At 49.2% G+C, this 21796-nt stretch overlaps 1 protein-coding gene across 2 annotated transcripts in view; it reads left to right on the forward strand.

The window, feature by feature from the left end:
- The first annotated feature begins 20146 nt into the window (after nucleotides 1-20146).
- The window catches only part of STK11 (serine/threonine kinase 11), a 71041-nt gene continuing 69391 nt past the window's right edge, over nucleotides 20147-21796 (forward strand). The window contains exon 1 of one of the 2 annotated variants that reach the window (XM_074978542.1): nucleotides 20147-21635. In XM_074978542.1, the coding sequence (XP_074834643.1) occupies nucleotides 21346-21635 (290 nt within the window). In that variant the 5' untranslated portion in view covers nucleotides 20147-21345. The remainder of the gene's footprint in view (nucleotides 21636-21796) is intronic. The other variant, XM_074978541.1, reaches the window with a different exon arrangement.

Genomic DNA, 21796 nt, shown 5'->3' on the forward strand with positions numbered 1-21796 from the left:
CTGCTTGGCCTTGGGCTGTGAGCATGAATAAAACAGGAGGCATCCCAGACAGAGTAAAACAAGAAGTCTCTATGTGTTTGTTGCAGGGTCAGGTGTTGATTTACTTGCTGCTGTGGACAAATGGAAAAGCTTTCATGTCTGGTTGAGGACAGCACATACTGGTTGTCATGTTCATGCTCCACCATTCACTGGCCAGTCAATAAAGCCTAATACAGGAGATGGGGAATGAGGACACAGAGAGAGCTTAACTAGGTGGGAATTGGCCGTTTGCAGTGTTCTGCCATGGAACTAACTAGTGAGTGTGTTTTCCAGGTCCCCCTCTGCCTCCAATAGAGATTTTGAAACTGTTTTAGTGTCACCTGAGGGCCTTGACTCTTTAGGTCCTGCTTTTAGCTCTGGAGGGCCTCAGTAACAGCCATCACACTTGTTAACAGGTGAGCCCATCCCTAATAAAGAGGAGTTACTGAAACCCTGACATCATCAGCTAAAAGGGAAGCAGCTTTCCAGAGTCTTGAGTCACAGGCTTGCAGGCTGTTCCCCAAAGTCAAGACTGTGTTTGAAGAGATTCTGTGTAAACTACTCAGAGGCCAAAGCCCTTTAAAGCATTAGTTTTCGAAACCATGAACCCATCAGCTCCTATGTTAAGCAGCTGAGTCACCAGGAGTTCCTCCAAACAGATGTAAGGGCTCCTGAAAAGCTCCATGGAAATAATCAAAGCCACACACACAGGAGCCTCTCAAACAGGAGGGGGACTGAACGGGCTCAACTTCAGCCAGAATGACATCCCAATTGCAGAGACCGAACAGCATCGAATAGCTGCTCGGTCGTCATCAAAAGAAATTCACTTCAAAGGAGGTAAAGAGAACAAAAGGATTTTTTTTTATCGTAACAGCCTTCGAGGAAGCCAGCCCGCCTCCCACTCACCACCCTGCCTGGGAGTCCTGAGTGTGCATTTAATTAAATATGCTCTGTGTCTACATGTGCCATTTCCTTGACATCTGTTTCCAATCTGTATCCTTGGGGGTTAGATGCCCGATTTGATTGAGCTGCGTTTTATCCTGAATTAAAAACTACACAACATAACTGAACCTCTGAGCTTTCTGGCCTTCTCCCATATCCTGTGGACCTCTGCCTCCTCCACGCAGGCCTTGTTTTAACCCCAAGTCTGCTTTCTCACCAGTCTGCTCTGTTAGCTCTGCTCTCCCACCAGCAACAGCTGACTGACACAAAGCCCTCTCTCCCATTCCAGAAGCAGAGTGTGCCACCTGCACCGTGGCATGCACACCATGACAGACTAGGTCAGAGGACCAAATCACCTGCAGTAAGCACAGCAACTGTGTGATCTTCCTTCATACCCCACCCCTTGCCAATGTGCTCCCCCATCCCTGTATTGATATGACCAGCCCTAGCTGTTCACTGCTAATTAAAGTGTCCAGAGGATAATAGCTAGCTGGAACTTTGTGGGAGGTGGCCAGTTGTTGCAGAGTTCACTGCCCCAACACTATCCCAATACAGCTTTCCATCCTGGAGAAGTTATTCAGGCGACACCCTACTTGTGCGCAGACACACGTCTAGGTGACCAGAGAGGAAAAGGCTCTGAAAGTGACCAGTGCCCATTTCAACTGGACATCGGAAAACAGTAAGTGAAATGTGCAGAAACTGAGTATGATGTAAAATGATCCAACCACCAGTCTTCCTTGTAAGCTGAGCACTTGGGCAGCCACCCAAGAGAGAGTAAGGTGCTGCCCAGTAGATTAACAAAGCCTCCATAGCAGCAGCGTGTGTTTCTGTTGGTGGTGCACATTTGCACATGGCTTTGTGCACATAAAATTTATTTGGCACCTGGATAGCAAAAATAGAAGGAGCACTGCCTACCCTCCCCTACCTTCCTCTCTGCCTTCTCCCACTGGGCTTGAGTTAGGAACCGGTCTTCACAGTCCTTCCTTTCAACTATCAACTTCCAGAGAAGATTCATTCACTTTTCTCTCTTCCTCGTAACACCTGGGATGAGTCTTCTATTTTTTTTCACTAGAAGTGTCCATTTGTCCAAGTATTGGAGGGGTAGCCATGTTAGTCTGGATCTGTAACAGCAGCGAAGGGTCCTGTGGCACCTTATAGACTAACAGAAAAGATTTGAGCATGAGCTTTTGTGAGCACAGACTCACTTCATCAGATGCTGGTCACCATGACCAGCATCTGAGGAAGTGAGTCTGTGCTCACGAAAGCTCATGCTCAAAACTTTTCTGTTAGTCTATAAGGTGCCACAGGACCCTTCGTTGCTGTTACATTTGTCCAAGGTGAGCGAAGTGCAAGAAGTAATCCAGCCTGCTGACTTTCCCTTTCTGTTTCCATTTCTGTTTAAGGAAGGCTCAGTGCTTTGGGGTCTGGAGGCCACATTCACTTTCTGTACCTCGGACCCCGGCATGAAGTTAGGGGTGTTGGGAATTCTGACGCTGCTGGCGAATGTTTTTCTAGCTAATAACTTGGTTTGTTTGCACGTGATTTCTTCAAAACAATTTCAAGAGAGCTGCTGGCTTGGTAAAATATTTTCTTTCCATGGGGGCTTTGCCTGTTAGACCAGATCCCCTGAATGTATAAGTCTTTTCTTGTCCTTATGCCACACCCAGTGCTGGAATATTTGAGCACCTTGGAAATACATTTACTTACATTTTTCCTTGCTAGACTGCAGATCTGTCCCCACTGATAGCGAGGACAGGCAGTGAAGGCACTGCCTGCTTCTCCTTTAAGAATGCCATCTGTGTCCCTGAGAGATAATTGCTGAAGTCTTGTTTGTTCCAAGAGGCATTTTTAAGAGTTTACAGAGTCCCAGAGCTCTTCCGTTTCATGTAATAGATATGAATAAATACATATACTGGATGCACAAATAGAGGCTCTTCTGCAATTAAACTGTCTCCTTCTCGCTTAATTGACAGTCCCTAAGGAGCTGGTGCACTGTGATCTAAACGTGATCACCTCCCTGATACCTTGTGTTTTCCTTGTGTTTGCTGTCCCAGTATGATGTTTCATCTTACTCTTGATTGTCAAGCTCATGTGTATGTGCAGCACTTAGCAATGCAGGCCTGATCCCCAGCTGGGCTTCTCGGTGTGACTCCAGTGCAAATGAGAATGCATAAGAAATTGCCGTAGTATACAGAAATAACTAGAGTGAGGCTCTGAAAGGTAAAACCCACACAGACTCCACCATGACGAGTGGAAGAATCGGACGCCTCCCCTCCCACACTCCCCCCCAGCCATCACCAACACAGGAGATTTGATGTGCCTTGTTTCATGCATCTTCACATTTGCAGCTGTCTGTCACAAGAAGAAAACTCAAAGGCAGGCAGCATCACCAGCCTCTCCTTTGTTGATGGGAAGGTCAGAGACCCAGCCACTGGAATCCATAGTGTGAGGAGCTCAGCATTCAACCGAATAGCCATTTCATTTGCCTTGCAAGGTTGATTGCTAGATGCTCATCTTTTCCCTTTGTCAGAGGGCACATGATACAGCTGCCTGGCCTTCTTCCCTGGCTCCCCACCCCTTTTCACCGGACCCACCCTTTCACCGACAGCTGCACTGGCTGGAGAACTTAGCCTCAGTCAAAAGTCTTACAGGAATTCAACACCAGCAGCTGGTTTACTCCCTCAGCCCTGAAAAGCTAGCGAAGTTACTGGGCACTGACTTTGGCTATGTCTATATTACCCTGGAAGATCGATTCGCTTACGGTCAAACTTCCAGGGTTCAATTTCCCCCATCTAGTGTGGAGGCACAAAATTAACCTCTCAGGGGTCGCAGTTGACCCCTGTACTTCTTGCAAGACATGAGGAGTAAGGGAAATCGAGGGGAGAAACTCTCCCACTGACCTTCCCCAATAGAGGCAGCCAAGTTAGCTGAGTGTAGCTACGTCGATTCTAGCTATGCAATTGCCATAGCTAGAACTGCGTATCTATGGTCAGCTTACGTTGCCTAATAGATATGTAGCCTAAGCCTCTGCAGCCATCTACTTCTCTTCCAGAACCTCTCCCACAACTGCCATCAATCCCTGCTAACAAGAATGGGGTGCTAATGGGGTGCTCCTTTCAGGGCTGCTAATGAACACTATTGCGAGCTGGGCATATCACTGAGTAAGTGGATTAGGTACAGCGGTTCCCAGTTGGGGGTCCATGGACCTCTAGCGGTCTATGAGGATATTGCAGAGGGTCCGTGAAAAGAATAAAAGATAAATAAAAATAATCATAGAAGATAAGTTTTAAAATGCAAAGTTACAATCTATGATTATTTTAAAATTAAATATCTTCCAATAATGTGATTAATCGCTGTCCAAAAAGCTATGTTGTACTTCCCTTTGCATTCAGTGAAGTGAACGTAGTGGCGAGAATTGGCTTTGATGGGGATCTGTGAATGTTTTGGGGGGTGATTGGGGGTCTGCACTAGTGAAAAGGTTAGGAACCAGGGGATTAGGAGAAAAAGGCATGGGAGTCTAGAAGGTGTTTCTAAACAGCCTTGTCTTTAAGCAGTCAAGATGAAACCAATTAGGGACTTCAGGATTTTTCTTTTCTCTGTAGACATGATACTGAACTGGAGGGAGATGGGATCTGATTCTGTCTAGCGTCTTACCTGCTAGACATTCACTGCTCAGTGGCTTTTTGATTTTGTCTTCAAGAGATTGGCTGCATTTTCTGTTCTCTTCTGGTCGTGGGTCTGGTCCCTCTGGGGTAACTGGAGTATGATGCAGTGTTCCCTGTAAGCTGAGCACTTGGCCAGCTGCCCAGGGGAGATTCAGGTGCTGCCCAGCTGATCAGCAGAACATTCACAGCCGACAGTGGGTTTCTATTGGTGGTGCACATCCCCATATGTCTCAGTGGACATAAAATTTATTCTGCCCATGGATGGAAAAAATAGAGGGAACACTGGGGCTGTCCCTATAAAATCTGTACATCAAGTGGAGGGCAGCAATTTTGGGGAACAAACAGCCAAGGAGCACTCCCTTTCTCTTTGTCCTGTGGCAGACAACTCAGAATCTATGGACTGTGAAATGGCCTGGCATGAATCTGTGATCCTAGGAAATCTGGTGAAAACTCCTGAGGAAGGCAGCCATCCTTTCTGCATGGCTTCACAGCTGCTTATGAGATGTATACAGAGGCTCAGAGAACCAACCCAACCGGAGGCCGTAGTTCAGAGCACTGGGTGAAATGAGAAATTGCTGATTTAAAATGCTTATTGGGAAATGCTTCCTTATGGGAAGAGTCTTTGGATGGTGGTGAAATCATCCACATGGACGTGACAGAAAGAGCCCCATGACTTGCAACATCTGAAACTAGACTGGGGCCAAGCACTGGGGAATGTGGTGTAAGGAACAGCCATGTGCTAGCCAAGAAGCAATGGGCAAGCAGGACCAAGGCGTGTTTTCCTGCTTTACCAGAAACCTGTGACACAGAGGCCTCTTGTATGGACATTGTTTAACAGGTGACTGGCTTCAGGAGCCATGCCCAGTGTTCCCTGTAAGCTGAGTGCTTGGGCAGCCAACCAGCAAAGACACAGGTGCTGCCCAGCTAATTAACAGAACACCCACAGCCAGCAGTATGTGTTTCTAACGGATTACACATCTGCACACTGGATGGTGCTCATCACAAAATTTATTTCTCTCATGGATGGAAAAAATTAGAGGGAACACAGGTCATACCCGGTATCAAGGAGGTAAAGATACTTTGTCCTGTGTTGTCCCGATCCTACAGTTCTTACTCCAGTGAGTTGCTTGCTTCACTTGGGAGATCAGGCCCTTAGCATGCATGGTGTCAGGCCTGTGTCACACATAGCCAGTTCCTGTTTTTTTCCACAGCCTGGAAATCCCCTGACTTTCCATCTGAGTGAGGAGCAGTAGGCCCAGCTGGCATTGCTCCTCCCCTCCCCTCCTCTTGGCTGTGGGAAGGAGGCATCACCAGAGGGATACCAAGAGGTCGACTTAATCCAGCCCTGCAGCAAGGCTGAGTTCCCCATTCAGGCAAGAGAGCAGGAAGACTCCTGAAACGTGCTGAGAGGGATTCGTGGAGACCTGATGGTTTTCTCATGCTGCAGATTAGGCATCTACAATTTATCTTAGATTGCACTGCAGTGTGTGCGTGTCAGACATCAACCGCTCTGCCACAGCTGGGTTGAGCGGGAGGGAGATCAGCCCTCACCCAGTGTGAGATGTGGGAAGATCAGGCCAAACCTGTCCATCAGGTTTCTCCCCAGCTGATTAAGGCTCTCAGAATAGGGGTTCAAAGACTAGTGGGAGAACTGTGGCCAGTCCTCAGCAAATGTCCTTTCAAGGAGATCTATCGCTGTCCATTCCACGGACGGTGCAAGAGACCATCACTTCTTAGACTATGAGAGACTGAGAGGTCCCACTCTGGGCTAACCGTCCCCTACTGGCTTGGAAGCAGGGCTGGTCTTCCATGATTTGCATTACCTGTAAAACAAAGGGAAGGCGAATGGACAGCGCAGGGCATGAGGACTGGTCCCAACTCTTTTTCCCTGCCCACGCCACTGGAGACTGACCATTGTTCCCTGGGAAAGTCTATCTGGTAGCTTGTGACATCGGTTTGATGGGCCTCATTCCTCTTCCCAGGTTTCCAATTCAGTGACTGGCCCCCCCGGTGTTCCTGGCCAAAAGGGAAGAAAGAGCTGCTCCAAATCCCATCGACATCAGTGGATCCAGCTCCACGGCACCGGAGAATGGGAGATGCCAATGATATTCTGACTTTGCTCTTTGGCTGACTGGAGGTAAAGCTCCGTTCACCCCTGGGATTTCTGGCAGTTAATGCTGGACGTTTTCCCATAAGAGTGCAGCATGCACCAACTTTGGAAAGTCCCATAGCAAGAATATGAGCCATCTGCAGAGCTTCCTCACAGGCTGCACCAAGAGCCTGACTGCCCATTATTTGCTGGGGAGAGGGACAGATGGGATAGTCTGGTATCGTTTCCTTGGGGGTCAGGGAAAGGTATGTTCTCCTGCCAGCTTGCAGAGACAGTGAATAGTGTGCTGGTGATGCAACCCAGATAAAGACGCCCTAAGGAACTGCAGCCAGAGTGTCATTGGTGAGACTCGGAAAAACTGCCTCCCTATTACTCGGGTTTCATCGCTGCAGATTTTTTTCAGGTCTGGTTTCTGGGAACCCTCCTCCTCTCCCTAGGGAGGGGGATCCCGGAACTCACCAGGATGGGGTTGATTTGAGTTCCAACTCTTTAGAACTGGTGCCAACACAGAAGAAAATCACACAAGGCTTCATATTATCTTTAGACAGCCTGTAGGCAGCCCGGGGAAGCTCTGTGCAAACAGGAGCTGTAGGCAGCTCAACACATGGCCCTCTGCATTCTCTGCCAGCTAAGGATCTTCAGATCTATCCAGTCATTAATCCTGACATCCTCCCTGTCTCAGGCCTCCTTGCCCCGTCATTTTGCAAATCAGGAGACTGGGGCAAAGGAACAGGAATTAACTTGGCCTTAATCATGTGGCATGTTGGCAACAGGCTGGGAGTAGAGCCCAGGAATGCTGGAGCTCTTCTGACCTCTAGGCACACTGCTATGGCAAAGACTTGGGCCTTGTCTGCACTACACAGTTAGGTCAACTCAGATCTGTTGCTGCAGAGTCTGAAAAATCCACTCCCCAAACACATAGTTAAGCCAACCTGTTCAGACATGGCTAACTCACTGGCAGGCTTTTCCGTCCACTTAGCTTCCAACTGTGAGGGAGGTGGCTCACCTATGTTGAGAAGAGGTGCTCTCCCCCTGTACCCCTGGCACAGATAGTGTCTACACAGCAGCTGTGCTGCTGTAGCTTTTCCAGCACAGACAAGCCCCAAGTTAGTGTTTCCTTTAAAAACCTCAAGACACAGGAGTTTAGCTCTGGCCCGTTTCCCTCCATAACGAATGGTCACATCCCTGAAAAGCTGGGACCCTGCCTGGAAGTTGCCAGCTGCACAGAGAGCTTATGTGCATCTCCCCTCACTGCAGGCCTGCTATTGTGGCTGATTCTTTCCTGTAGCAGGATCTTGTGTTGGAGACGATGCTCACTGACATCATTTACCCATGGGTGTGCCTGTTACCACAAACTGAATTGAAATGTATCCATGTTGTTTGTCAGGCTACGTGGCTTTATTTCTGCTCTAGGAGTATTTTGGGGGTACTCTGATGGCCTGTGTTATACAGGTCACTGGATGATCCTGGTGGTCTGTCCTGGCCTTAGAATCTATCCAAAAAAAAAAAAGAAACACTTTAAAGACTAACAAAATTATTTATTGGTGATGAGCTTTCGTGGGACAGACCCACTTCTTCAGGTCAATTTCATTTCCAATAGTGGGCCTGCCCCACAAAAGCTCATAACCGAATAAATCATTTTGTTAGTCTTTAAAGTGCTACATTTATGCTGCTTTGTTTTGCTGGAGTGCAGACTAACACAACTGCCTCTCTGTTACTTGGAATCTATGGTCAGCTGCACCCCTTAAATGGTAGTAGGTTGATTTCTGCCTCTCATGTTCACTTTTAACTTAGATCAGAGATGACATGATCATACAGACAGATTTTGGGTGGTTAGTTTGAGATTTTGGGTACAGCTACACTACAGGGAAGACCAACCCTGTTGTGGTTGATCTTCTGGAGTTTGACTTAGCCTGGCTAGTGGGGACGCCCTAAATTGAATTTACAGGGTGTCCCCATTATCCGTGGTGCTCCTACCCTCCCTATGCCCCATTAGGAGTAAAGGAAGTCAAGGAAAGCACAGACCACAGTGTAACCACCCACAAGTGGACTTGAACCTGGAACCTCTGGTGCTTAGTGCATGAGCCTCTACCTAAAAGCCTTCTCTGGGTAGGTGGTCTAGGTGCCACTACATAGGACAGTGAAGTACAGCTAGTGTGTGGGTTACAAAAGCTCCCATCAACCTCTCTTAGCGGAGCCAGCACGGAAGCCCAAATTAAGGTATGTCGACCTTAGCCACGTAATTAACATAGGTGAAATTGTCCCTTTTAATTCAAACTTCCCCCGTAGCACAGACCTGTCCATGGCTATTTCTGAAAATATTGGTGATGTGGATCACCCAGCTTAGTGCCCTGTTCATGTGCCTGCTCTGCCGCCTAGTGGAGGGCTTGTAACGCTACCGGGAGCAGGACTAGCACCGTATGAGGGGAGGGGAATGGTTGCTGAGCAGCCTTGGTTAGAAATTCTTGAGACATTACAAGACACACACATCTCATAGAGCTGGCAGGGACCTCAGGAGGTCACTGAGTCCAGTTCCCTGCCCTCTTGGCAGGATCAAGCACCATGCTGAAGGAGATAGGTCTTACAGAGCCCACTGAGTAAATACACCAGGGACCAGGTGGGCAGAGCAGCTACAGAGCAAGAGATTTAAATTAGTAACATGGTGGCTGATATACACCTCCTTAACGAACCCCTGATCGAGGTGGAGGAAATAGAGGGGAGCTGAACTCCCTGACTCACCACAGCAGAACATGGCAGGCATGCAAAGGCAGCCAAGGTAAGGCATCTCGTGCCTATAACACACTCTTCAGAACAAATGCCGGGCTAGATACTCAGCCATGGGTGTAAATCAGTATGGTTCCCCTGAATGCCCATGTGCTCCCTACGTCAGCTGAAACTATAAGGCAGCTGCAGAATCTCAGCAACGCGTAGTCCCACGACTTGCTCCCATCCAGTCTAACCTGATCCTATAAGATTCTGATCTCTTCGGTTTCCTATCAGCTTCAGGGGAAGTTGCCGGCACTCAGCAACTCATGTGGCAAACGAAAAGTGTATTGGACACTGCGGGTCTAGACATTCTTGCTAGTGTCTGTCTAACCTGCTCTTAAATATCTCCAAGGATGGAGATTCTACAACTTCCTGAGGCAATTTTTTCCAGTGTTTAACCACCCTGACAGTTGGGAAGTTTTTCCTAATGTCCAACCTAAACCTCCTTTGCTGCAATTTAAGCCCATTGCTTCCTGTCCTATCCTCAGAGGCCAAGGAGAACCATTTTTCTCCCTCCCCTTTGTAATACTCTTTTAGGCACCTGTAAACCTAATCCTGTCCCCTCTAAATCTTCTCTCTTCCAGACTAAGCATACCTAGTTATTTTCATCTTCTCTCATAGATCATATTTCTAGACCTGTAATCATTTTGCTCTTCTCTGGACCCTTTGCAATTTCTCCAAATCTTTCCTAAAATGTAGTACCCAGAACTGGACACAATACTTCAGCTGAGCCTCATCAGTGCAGGGTAGAGTGGAAAAATTACTTCTCGTGTCTTGCTCACAATACAACGCATTGCCTGGGGGAGAGGGCTTTGGGAAAGCAGGAGGGCAGGGGCCAGGCAGAGAGGAGCGGGGACGTGGCTTGGGGGAAGAGTTGGAGCAGGGATGGGGTGGAGGAGAGAGATAGGGTGGGCAGAGCCAGCACTGCGTGGGTTGCCCTGGGCCAGGAGCACTGTGGAGAGTCCTCAGGGACCTGCCTCTGCTTCAGAACAGCCCTGCAATAAGCATATAGATTCCTAGGGCATGTAAGCACACACCCATCTTGATTATAAGACCCAAAGTGTGAAATGTACATGGGATTTTAGAACCAGCTCTTAAAAGCTAAAATAGTCCTTCACTCCATCATATGAAACTGCTGTGAACGTCAAGCCAGGGACGATTTCACCATTTTTTTCTTGCATTTTGTAAACCACTCACCAGAAGCAAATGACAGCATGTGGAAAGAATGTGGAATAAACAACACATCCTTAAAAAAACCCACACAACTGTGGCAGAAATGTAGCGCTTTAAAGACTAACAAAATGATTTATTTGGTGATGAGCTTTCGTGGGACAGACCCACTTCTTCAGATCAATCTCATTTCCAATGCAGACTGACATTTATAAGAAGGGGGACCCAAAGAAATAGCAGTAAAAACTGACAAATCAAATAGGATTGAAGGAGGGACGTGAGACTGATCTGAAGAAGAGATCAGATACTGAAGAAGAGGGTCTGTCCTATGAAAGCTCATCACCAAATAAATCATTTTGTTAGTCTTTAAAGCGCTACATTTCTGCTGCTTTGCTTTGTTGGAGTACAGACTCACACGGCGACCTCTCTGTCTCTATTCCACACAACTGTGACATTCATCCCTGGTATAACTACTAAAGTATTACACCACAGAAGAATTTGTCCTTGAGGGTATTTATTCTATACCCCTCTTGTAATACACGTTCTTTCTGGGAGCAAAGCTCCTCTTTAAAATAGAAGAAGAAGCCAAAGGGACAGATTTGTAATGACCGATTTATCTGGAAGTCAGGCATGCCGATGCATTTGAAAACCTCACTAGAACTGTAGCGCAAAAACACCTTTGAAATCTGGCCCTTTGTCAGGTGTTTGTGAAAAATGTATCTCTATTCTAAGGCTGTTAGCTACTGGCAATACAGTACTAAGCTACCTACATAAGAACAGACAGACTGGGTCACATCAAAGGTCTATCTAGCCCAGTAATCTGTCTTCCAACGATGGCCAATGCCAGGTGCTTCAGAGGGAAAGAACAGAACAGGTGATCATCCAGGGGTCTATAGTTGCCAATTCCAGGTTCTGGAAAACAGTAGGTAGGGAAACCATCCAGTCTCTCTTCCTGAGCTTGACTTCACAAGCACCCAAATTCTTGGGCTACTGTGTCCAGCTGGGCACCAGTTCATCAAAGCTCTTACAGAAACACATAAGTCCTACTGTCTTCAATGCTTAACTTTAAACACGTGCCCAAGTATGTTGCTCAAACCAGGCCTCAGTTAGCCTCCAAATGAATGGGTTTAGGGGAAATGCAGGCTTGATGATGGGGGCTGTGGCACGGAGCTAAGGGGACAACTGCACAGGGGGACCCAGCATTTCAAAGGGGCCTGGAGCACTAGCAGTGATGGTGGCCTGAAGTTCCGGGAGACTTTGAAATGCTGCGGAAGCATCATTCTGCTACTCCACACAGCTACTGCAAGCTGCAGGGCTGTCCAATGCCTTGCTCTGAGTGGCATTAAGGGCTGACTATATTTGGCCCTACCTCTTCCATCCTAGGCTCTGCCCCTCCCCTAACACCTTGTCCCTGGGCCCATGGTCAGCCCTGTTGGGGGAATAGAAAGAGGTAGTATTTTACAAAAACCCAGTAGAGACAGAAATCTTTGCAAAATGTTTTGCTTAAGTTTCAATTCCTCTTTTTGTTTTAGAAACATTTCCTTGAGTTCTGTGAACTCAAATATGCTCCCACAGGAAAACCAGGATATGTATGTGTCTGTAACTGGCTAAGAATCTACCATTGCACATAGACAGGGGTGGGGAATGTGAAACTGACTAGGAACAGAAATTGAACTGGACTGTTGTCTGTACTGAGCATGGTGGGAGAAACTGGGCAAGATATCTCAGGTCTGTTTGCCTCAATTTCAAAGGGGAAGAAAGATACTTATCTTTGTAGATCAATGGATGGAAATATCCAGGGAGATCAATGGATGGAAAGTGCTAGTAAAAAGCTAAGTATTGAAACTATTGGTGTTCCTGGTACTTTCCAAACATTTCAGAAGGAGTGACTCAATTTCTGCTTTACGGATTTCGCAACCCAGGGGTTAGGGAAATAGAATCATAAGAGGCAATTTAATATACATGTCAACATGACTGGCAGAAGTGCATCTTGAGGAGGGCTTACATGTGAATGAGGTAGGGCCTTGTGAGAGAGGTCAGGGAGGTACCTTCCCACAGAAACTTCTGTCAACAGATTGCACTAGTGTAGACAGAGCCCCTCAGTGATGGCAGGTTGCTAGAGTCAGTTGCGAGAGGGTCAGGCCAGAGGGTTAGCTTCCAAGGGGAAAGAGGTGAGGCAGCTCTACAAAGCAAAAATAGCCCTAGCTACTCAGATGTTATCACAGGTAGAGCAAGAGCAGTGGTGAGGAAGGTGTTATAAATTAGTTGGGGCCACTTGAGGCTGCCATGGGGCTTTTAAAAGCCTCCCCCCTGCCATGGGACTGTGAGATGAACAGAGGTCTGGGGTGGGTTTACAGAGTGCCTGGTTCTGGGGGAGGGCATTGGATTAGAGTGAGGGAGGGCTGGAAGCCAGGACTCCTGTGTTCTGTTCCCCCAGCCTCCCAGGACGGGACTGGAAGGCTAGTTTAGTGGTTTGAGCAGGGAGCTGTGAGCCAGGATCCCTGGGATCAAACCCAGCAAAAGGAGGGCAGTGGGGTCTAGTGGTTAGTGTGGAGGGTGGCTGGGAAGCAGGACTCCAGGGTTCAAACCATCATCAGGAGCAGTGTGGGATCTAGTAGTAGGGTGGAGGGAAGCTGTGAGCCAGGACTCCTGGGTTCCAGCCCACCCCCTGTGTTCTATCACTGCCCTAGAGGGAGTCTATCATAGCAGTTCAAGCAGTGGGGTTGAGAGCCAGACTTTCTGGGTTCTATTCCTCCCAGGGTGGGATTAGTGCTGTGCTCCACAACCAGTGGCAGTGGCTTAGGTGAGCAAGATGTGGGCTGCCTGGCCCTGGGGGAGGGGATTGGGTTATACATATTGGGCGTACAGTCAAATTATACCAAGTGCTGAAGTGTGCCACAAGGTGATACAGGTGACAACTTGGAATCCATGCCCTGAGACAATTACGTTAAGGTCATTTCAGATTCTCTCCCCCTTTTGCAGTGGTTAGTCACGTGAAATGTAGCTTCTGAGTCATTGTCCAGGCCAGACTCCACAACCATTGATCCACACCGACCCAAATGGAAGCAGCTAAGGAGACATCCGAGCTAATGCCCCTGTACTAAAAGCAGCTAATCGATAGCAAAGTGATACAGATGATTCCTTGGAATTTCCCCAAGCTGCCTTCATATGTTAACTTTCAATAAGTGCTGACAGGAGCTGGACCTGAAGTACTGGCTTAGAGGGAAGTGCTCTGTAGCCTAGTGTCAGCACACATGTGCCGTCCTATCCCCGGGGTGGAAGTAAATGACATTTCTAACAGGTACTGTCCTATCATACACACACAGTCCACCTGTCGGGGGGCTCAGGGCAGGGGAGTGGGAGAGTTGCTATATGGTAGTGCCTGCAAGAAATTTAAGTGTGGGGTGGAGTCTGGGGGCTCAGAGAGAGGGTTGAGGTGGGACGGTGCAGGCACAGTGCAGGGGCTGGGGCATATGGCGGAGTCAGGGCAGGGGCATGTGGGGAGTCAGGCCTGGCAGTTAGGGGTGTGGGGGGGATTCGGGGCAGAGGCTGCGGGCATGATGGGGAGTCAGGGGAGTCGGGCAGGGGGCATGTAGGAAAGTCAGAGCTGGGGGCTAGGGGCATGTGGGGGAGTCAGAGTTGTGAGTGGGGGTGGGGAGACCCTGAGCTGGGTTACCCACTAAGGTGGAAAAGGTCTGTCCTCCGGGGAGTTACTGAGCGGGCACAGGTCGTTTGAGCCAGCTCAGTGCACCCTAAGTAGCAAATTCCTCCAGTGAGCACTTTTCACTACTACAGCAGCATCAGCAGCGTGCCAGGGCTGGCTCTTACCGAAGAGAGGCACTGGGGTGCACCCCCTCACCTTCACCTCTGCTTGTTCCCCACCACTGCTCTCTTCTGGCTGCTAAATATACTCCATCTCTTGTCCCTAGTCTCTGAACCAAGCTTCATCCAGATGCTCATTGCTGTGGACATCAGGATAGCGATGAGGAAGTGCTTTGTTTTCATACACAGGACTGTTATCTTACATTACTGCCATACAGCCTGGTACATCCGCCATGGCCTAGGCCCCACGTGGGCAAGGGGCTACTCAGGCACAGAACCAGACTGACTCTCCTTTCCCCAAAGAGCTCACAGGCTCAGATCTTTATGGAGCAGTGGCATTCTAAGCAGCCACCTTGCTCCCGGCTCATCATACAAGCCCAACAATGAGGCTGAGGACTCTTAAGTTCACCCAATTCCAGCAGCTGGCAGCTTAAAGAACCACACCCCCACCTCCCCGCAAAAGAAAGTGAGCTTCCTGGTAAAAATCATGGAGGGTTAGCAACACTGCTGGACTGCCCCATGACCCTCAAACCTTCCTGATGAAACCAGCCTACCCACCAGATGTTGGGCTCAGAACAGTCCCGTCCATTGGATGGTTCGAGGCAGTTGCCCCGGGCCCCATGCTTTGGGGGATCCTGCACTTCTGGGGCATGTGCAGGGCCTGGTTGGTGCAGGGGCCAGTGGTAGCACCACCAGCTCTCTTCCACTCTGCCTCACCGGCTCCTGGCTTCGCTCTGGAGAAGAGGGATCAGAGGCTTTGGAGAAAGGATGGAATGGGAGCGGGACAGGGTAGGGCATAAGGTGGAAGCAGGGTTGTTCTGGGCAAGCCAATTGACAGACTTGTCAAGTCGCTGGGCAAGGTGGGGGTGGCAGCTCCGCACTCCTGGAAGGGGCAGAGCCTATGTCCAAAGGCCCTCAGTGCTGCCCAGACTGTGTTTGCCCCCGGTGCCATCTGCAGCGTACCTCCTGGGGCTCTGGCAGCAATTTAGAGGGCCCAGAGCTCCAGGCACTGCTGCCAGAACCCCACCCTTTGAACTGCCAGGCTCTGGGGTTAATGCACACAAGTTCTTATGTCCAAGGGAGTTGCCAATTTGGGTAACTAACTTCTGACCTTCAAATCCTTCCCCACTTGCATTTAAAATCAAACACAGAAGTCTTCTTCCCTTCCTGTTGCATAGCATCATGGCTGGTTACCCAGCTGCTGCCTTGAACTGCAAAGGTGGCTGCATTATAGAGGTATCCTCTGCACACATGCAATATGTGGAGGCTATTGTGTCGAAAGTTGCTGTGCTGTTGTCATTATTATTACAATGCTTTAATTATTTACCATTCAGAATTATCCTGGGGGGTGCGGAGAGAGATTTGGCTGCTGTGAAAAGACAGTGTCCTGAGCAAAATCACTTTCATCATGGACAGTTTAGAACTCCAGCGTTCCCTGGGAACAGGAAATCCCCCAGTAGCTTCCCAGCTGCACTGGGCAAAGATACAGGTATGAGGTTTCCTGTGCAGGACAGGGAATCACAGCAGGTTATTGCTCTTGTATCAAGATTACTTTGGAGTGTTTTCTTTTTGTAATGTAAATTCTAAACGCTCTCAGCTGCATTGTCTCGGCAATAAACAGTGACTTTAAAACTTAAAAAAAAAAGAAAGAAAAACCATACTGGGCTGGCTGAGAGGGAACTGAAGCAGCCACCTCAGGAATGTTTGGTGGAAAGGAGAGACAACAGAGAACAGGGAACGGTGGAGGCGTGACGTGAAGCAGGGAGAGAAGGAAAAGAGCTGGTGAAATGCAGAAAGAAGAGGCCAGGCCAGGAATTCGAAAGGAGAGGAGGGAAAGTGCACCCTGCTGGAGTGAGTGGCTGTAACCAGATCCCCTGCATGCATTGCTGAGGTTTTACACAGCTTAAATTTAGTACCAACAGCAAAGCTCAGCAGAACAGGTTCCTGGGGAAAATGCAGCCAGGCTCGAGGGAGTTTGCATCATGCTTAAAACAGGCAGTGCCAAGCCTCTGGCCACCCTTAACAGGGACAGAGTGGGGACGAGTCTTTGCACCTGCTTTTCCCTTCCAGAGTGTTGGAAGATCTGGACCCTGCAACATAGAGAACAGCTTCCCCACAGGTGGATGGGCTGAGGACCTAATGCCTCAGGAAGGAAGGGGAGGGAAGCAGGCAAAGCGATGCACTAGTACTGAGAAATACCAACTGGTGCCGAACAAGGAAACTGCCACATCCGGCTATGCTAAGAATCCTTCTAGCAGGGACTTGTGTGGCTGACTGTTGCTGATGCCAACTGCTTCTGAGCAGAGACATCTCACCTCTGCCAGGGAAGGGCATTTTTATGTGTGTAATATTGTCAGTGGCCATAGCAAAGTAAAGAGAGAGAGCGAGAGAGGCCTCAGGGCAGGCTGAATTATGGTTTTGGCTGTTCAAGTGGGGAGGAGGCAGATCAGATCCCTCCTCACCAGGATGGAGGGGGTAACAGAGTGTCTGGGGGAGGAAAATGATTAGAGATGTTTGTCAGTGGGTGAGAGATTATTGGGGGGGCTATTCACCTTTTTCTTTTTCTCACCCTGACTCGGTAATTGCCGAGTCAGATGTTCTTACCTGAGTTTCTGGGGCAGGAGACTGCAAACTTTCCAAGGCAGAGTGCTGAAATTTGACCTTTTGACCTCTACGTACTGTCCCAGTGCCAGTGATACTTTTTAAGGACACTCATAGTCCTACTTACAACAGCTTCATTAATAAATACATTCAGATGCAGGGTTTTACTGCTTAGGTGCTGGTTGGTAGCATTAGCGGGTCTTTTGTTAAGCCACAGGCAGCGTGGCTTTGAGCCAGCTCCCCGCTGCATGGGGAGGAGGGGTGCCTTGTGTACTGACGAAAATCAACTTGTGTGCTGCTCTTGGCACCTGTGCCAGGGGTTGCTGACCCTCAGTCTGGGGTATTTCAGAAGATGAAATCTTCAAAGGAGAAGCCTCTCACACCAACAGTGGCCAAACTGTTTGGAGGAACAGCTGAGTTCAATCTTAGCCAGCCAGAAGGGGAGAAAATATAAAGAGATGACATTTGTAAGCTGGAGCAACTCCACGGAGAGCTTTAAAAACAAGCAAGGCACAAGATACGGCACAGCAATCCTGGTGGAGTTGGCTTGAGGCTGGGGAAGAAGGCTTTACTGGCTTTGATGTAGCCAAGAAGGTAAGGAGTGGTATCCTGCATAGCCGGGGGAACTAGCGCTCAGGGAGATCACAGAGAGTGGAGTCACAGGTGAGTAGTCAGGATAAGAAGAGAACTAGGTTATGAAGGAAATGGATACCCCGGCAGGAAGGGCTGTGTCTTCTGTACTGCAATCCCGCGAGTTTGCAAATCGTCAGCTAGGCCTGAGAAATCAAGATTTTTTCATTAACAATGTTGGGGTTCTTTTTATTTTTCTTCTGATGTCACAGTCTTTAGAGGTTCTGTTGTCAAACTATTTCAGGTGACTAGCTTTCTTTGTAAGAAGGTAAGCCGAGATTCTCACGTAATCACAGAACACCAGGAGCAGGAGCTTTGAGAAAAACACCAAATATCACGACACCTGTGGAAGAATGCCAAGAGTTGGTAACACTGTATCTTGTTCTGTGCAGATGCTGCATCTGATGCTGAGACTTGTTGTCCCCTCCCTATCAAAGATGAGGTTGGCTGCTGATGCCTGCTTTATTTAACAGGGATTAAAGTGTGCCTGCCAGGCTCCTGCCAAATCGCATAGATGCACATATCCAAGAACCTTTATGCAGCTCACAGGAATGCCTTCAGATGGGCTATGTAGTCTCTGTGTTTTCATACCACCCTAATCACTGTACCACCTGAACACTTTTCAGTCATGCATTAAGTGACATGACTAATATCTAACATGTGAGTTCTTGTTCTCCTCACTTCGTGAAGACAACTGTGTGGTGCAATCCATTATTTTGTTTAGGTAGGATTTTGATTTTTTTTGTTGTTGTTCCTGATTTATGTTAAACAAGGCAGGTTGAAAAAGTGCACTTGGAACGAAAGACGGTGAGGTTTGTGTTGATTGTTAGTTCCTGGTGGAGTTTGTTGTAGGGTCTTGGATTGGGTGGACCTTGAGAAAGCTCTGCCTCCTGTCCAGACCCGCTTTACTCTTATTGTGGAAAGATCCATTGTGCCAACAGGGTGGAGAGCAGTCAATGTTCCCTCCAATTTTTATAATCCATGTGTGAAACAAATTTTGTTATGTGCACTGAAGTATTTGCAGAGATGCACTGTTAGTAGAAACATTCTTCCAGCTGTGGGTGCTCTGCTAATCAGCTGGGTGGTATTTGAATCTCTCCTGGGTGGACACCCAAGTGCTCAACTGACAGGGAACACTGAGGTCACCATGGTTTGCACTGCAGAGCTTTAGGAGTGCTGTTCTCAGACCAAGGAGCACCTTGACACTCACTGGATATTCTGAGACGCCTATGCTGAGAAAGCAGAGAACAAGTCTGACATGCTTGCAGGAACCCATATTGATCAGCTGTGTTGCATTGTTTTGTCCTAGCCAGCAGTTCCTCAGGGCTGATGGCTTCATCACAAGTGTTGCTTTACAATTGTTCAACTAGAAGCAGGTGGGTATAACCTAAGGCAAGAATAACCCAGACCCAGTCATCCTCCAGCAGGCTGGGACAGACCCTCCTAGCAGAAAGCGCTATGTGCACTTGCTACTATGCAAGGTCTTGGCATTAGCGGGGAATCCAGCTGTGCCCAGGTGTCGAGTTTCCCAACGGTGGGCATGCATCGTCAGACCGAGGAGTCTGTGAGCGCTTCTCCTGGCATCAACTCAGCCCTGCTCAGATTCCGCCGCCTGGAGCGGAGACGCCAAGCTGGCTGGATGTGGGAGAGGCCTGGGTGAGGTGGATGGGCAGAGCGCTGTGCTAACCAGCAGCCCAGGGACCTCAGGACTTGCAGGGCAGCTCCCTGCGCTAGCAGCCCCTGGGCAGGGCAGCCTACCTAGTCACACCCCCTCCTCTCCACATGAGCCTCACATCCCCCTGCTTCTTGTTCTGTGCCCTTTGCCCTCTGACCCTCATTCCCTGCCCTTTGCCCTCTGACCCTTGTTCTCCGTCGCTTCACCTCCCTCCTCCCAGAGGTCCACCACGCGGGCCCCGCCCTCCGAATATGATGGACGGCCTCTTCCAGCCAATTCAAGCCTTTCTCAGCCTCCGCGTGGGCGGGTGGTGGGCGTGACGTTAAATGAAACGATCCAATCGAAAGCAAGAAAAGCCGGTCGGCCCGCACTGGCCAATCCTAGGTGGAGAGCTCAGAGTCCGTAACCAATGGGAGAGCACGCCGGTCACTAGGGAGGTGCGAGGCCCTGGAGAGGGGAGGGCAGGCAGCGGGGCGCGAGCGAGGGGGGGAGGGAGGTAAACAAAATGGCGCCGGCGTGCTAGCTGCGGCGGCTGGAGGAGGGGCTGAGGCGGCTAGGAGCGCTCGGAAGTGAGGCGGTAGCGGGGAGGCCGGGCCCCCTCACCAGGCATAGGGCGGGGGGGGGGGGAGTTGAGGCTACGGGGCGCCCCCTCAGGGGGGTCCCTTTGGGCTGGGAAGGGGGGTCGGGTCCCCCGACAGAGCCTTGGCGTGGGGAGGGGGAGCGGGGCCCCTCTCAGGGGAGGCCCTTGGGGCGGGAGGAACGAGCAGCTGTAGCTTTCGTCCCACCCCTGTGTCAGCGTAGGGCCAACTGCCCCCCTTCACTGATCGGGGACGGGGGGAAGCCGTGCAGGGGGGAGAGCGCAGCTCACCCCCCCCCGACTGATCCCCTGTTGGGGGGGCAGGATACGTGGGGGGTGGGTCAGCTCCCTCTGGTGAAGTCAGCTCCCTTGACTTCTGTTGAGCTGGGTGTACGGGGGCTTCGTTTTCACCCCTCTTTGGGGGCGGGGGATGTGTGGTGAGAGGGAGGGAGAATTTAGGTGGATCGGTCTTCCTAATTAACTCGTGGGGGGGGTGAGATTAGAGGGGTGTTAATGGGTAGAAAGGGCTCCACGGCATTAGCATCTCCTGAATGACCATCTCTTATCACCCGCGTGCAACTTTCTGGGTCTTGGAAGGGGGCAGAGTTCACTCCTGCTATCGCACTGTAAAGAGGGATTTGTGTAGTCTGCCTGCCTGACACCTGGACCAGTGGTGGTGACACATCATGTGTCAAGCGCGATCCAGGTGGTTGAAGGATGCCCCTGGGAGATCTTGCTAGACGCAGAAGGCCTCAAACTTTCACAGGGGTGGGAAAAGAAGGAATTAGGATAGGTGTTGAAAGCACCTTCCAAGAAACTTGTTTCCAGCTACCAAACGGCTGAGAAGATAGTTAGCTCTCATACCTGGGAATTCAGGGTAGCAGGGAAGAATAAAAGACCCTGCAACGTGCAGTTTGGAATTGGGAGTCATGCCCTGCTGGTAATGGAAAGTCAGGAAGGAGACTTGACCGTCTTTTTGTTTATCTGAGGCTCTAAAGTTTGAGGATGACCTAGCACTTAAGAACCCATTGTGGCCCAGTAGAAGGCCATGTGAGAACAAGCTGACCTGAAAGAAGCAAGTGGTAAGATCTGGTCAAAAACAAATCCCAAACTGAGAAAGTACCTGGTGAGACTTTTTTCTTTTTTTTCCTTGTTAATACGACATTGAGTTTTTGGAGCCAGGCACTGGATTTTGTAGGACCGTCTGTGGCTGGAAACAGCTCATAGTGTGTTTTTTAAATTAATGTTTGTACAATCTTCTGGATAACTTTTATTTGAAGAAGGAGTAAAAGGGAGTGTTGGAAATTTAAAGAGCAGGATTAAAGCCTTGAGCACTTAAGGAAAACAGGTCGAAGAACTTAAATCCAGGATGGATGTGCAGGAACCACAGGAGTTGAGTATGTTTGCAGAAAATGAACTGATGTCTGTGGGGATGGACACATTTATCCATCGCATTGACTCCACGGAAGTCATCTACCAGCCCCGACGCAAAAGGGCCAAGCTCATTGGCAAGTACCTGATGGGGGACTTGCTTGGAGAAGGGTCTTATGGCAAAGTCAAGGAGATGTTGGACTCTGAAACCCTCTGTAGGAGAGCTGTCAAAATCCTGAAGAAGAAGAAACTACGCAGGATCCCCAATGGGGAGGCAAATGTTAAAAAGTGAGTATGAGTGTCTTGTAGCTAATAATAATCAAGGGGTTAAGTTTGGTCAGTATTTTCCAGATGGCATTCTGCGTTTTGTACAATACTATATATAGTCTTACGTTTTGAAAGAGATTACAAACTATATAAAGACAAGAATTTCTTCCCCTTGAAATGCA

The sequence above is a fragment of the Carettochelys insculpta genome, chromosome 27 (assembly GCF_033958435.1).
Source record: "Carettochelys insculpta isolate YL-2023 chromosome 27, ASM3395843v1, whole genome shotgun sequence".
Taxonomy (NCBI): Eukaryota; Metazoa; Chordata; order Testudines; family Carettochelyidae; genus Carettochelys; species Carettochelys insculpta.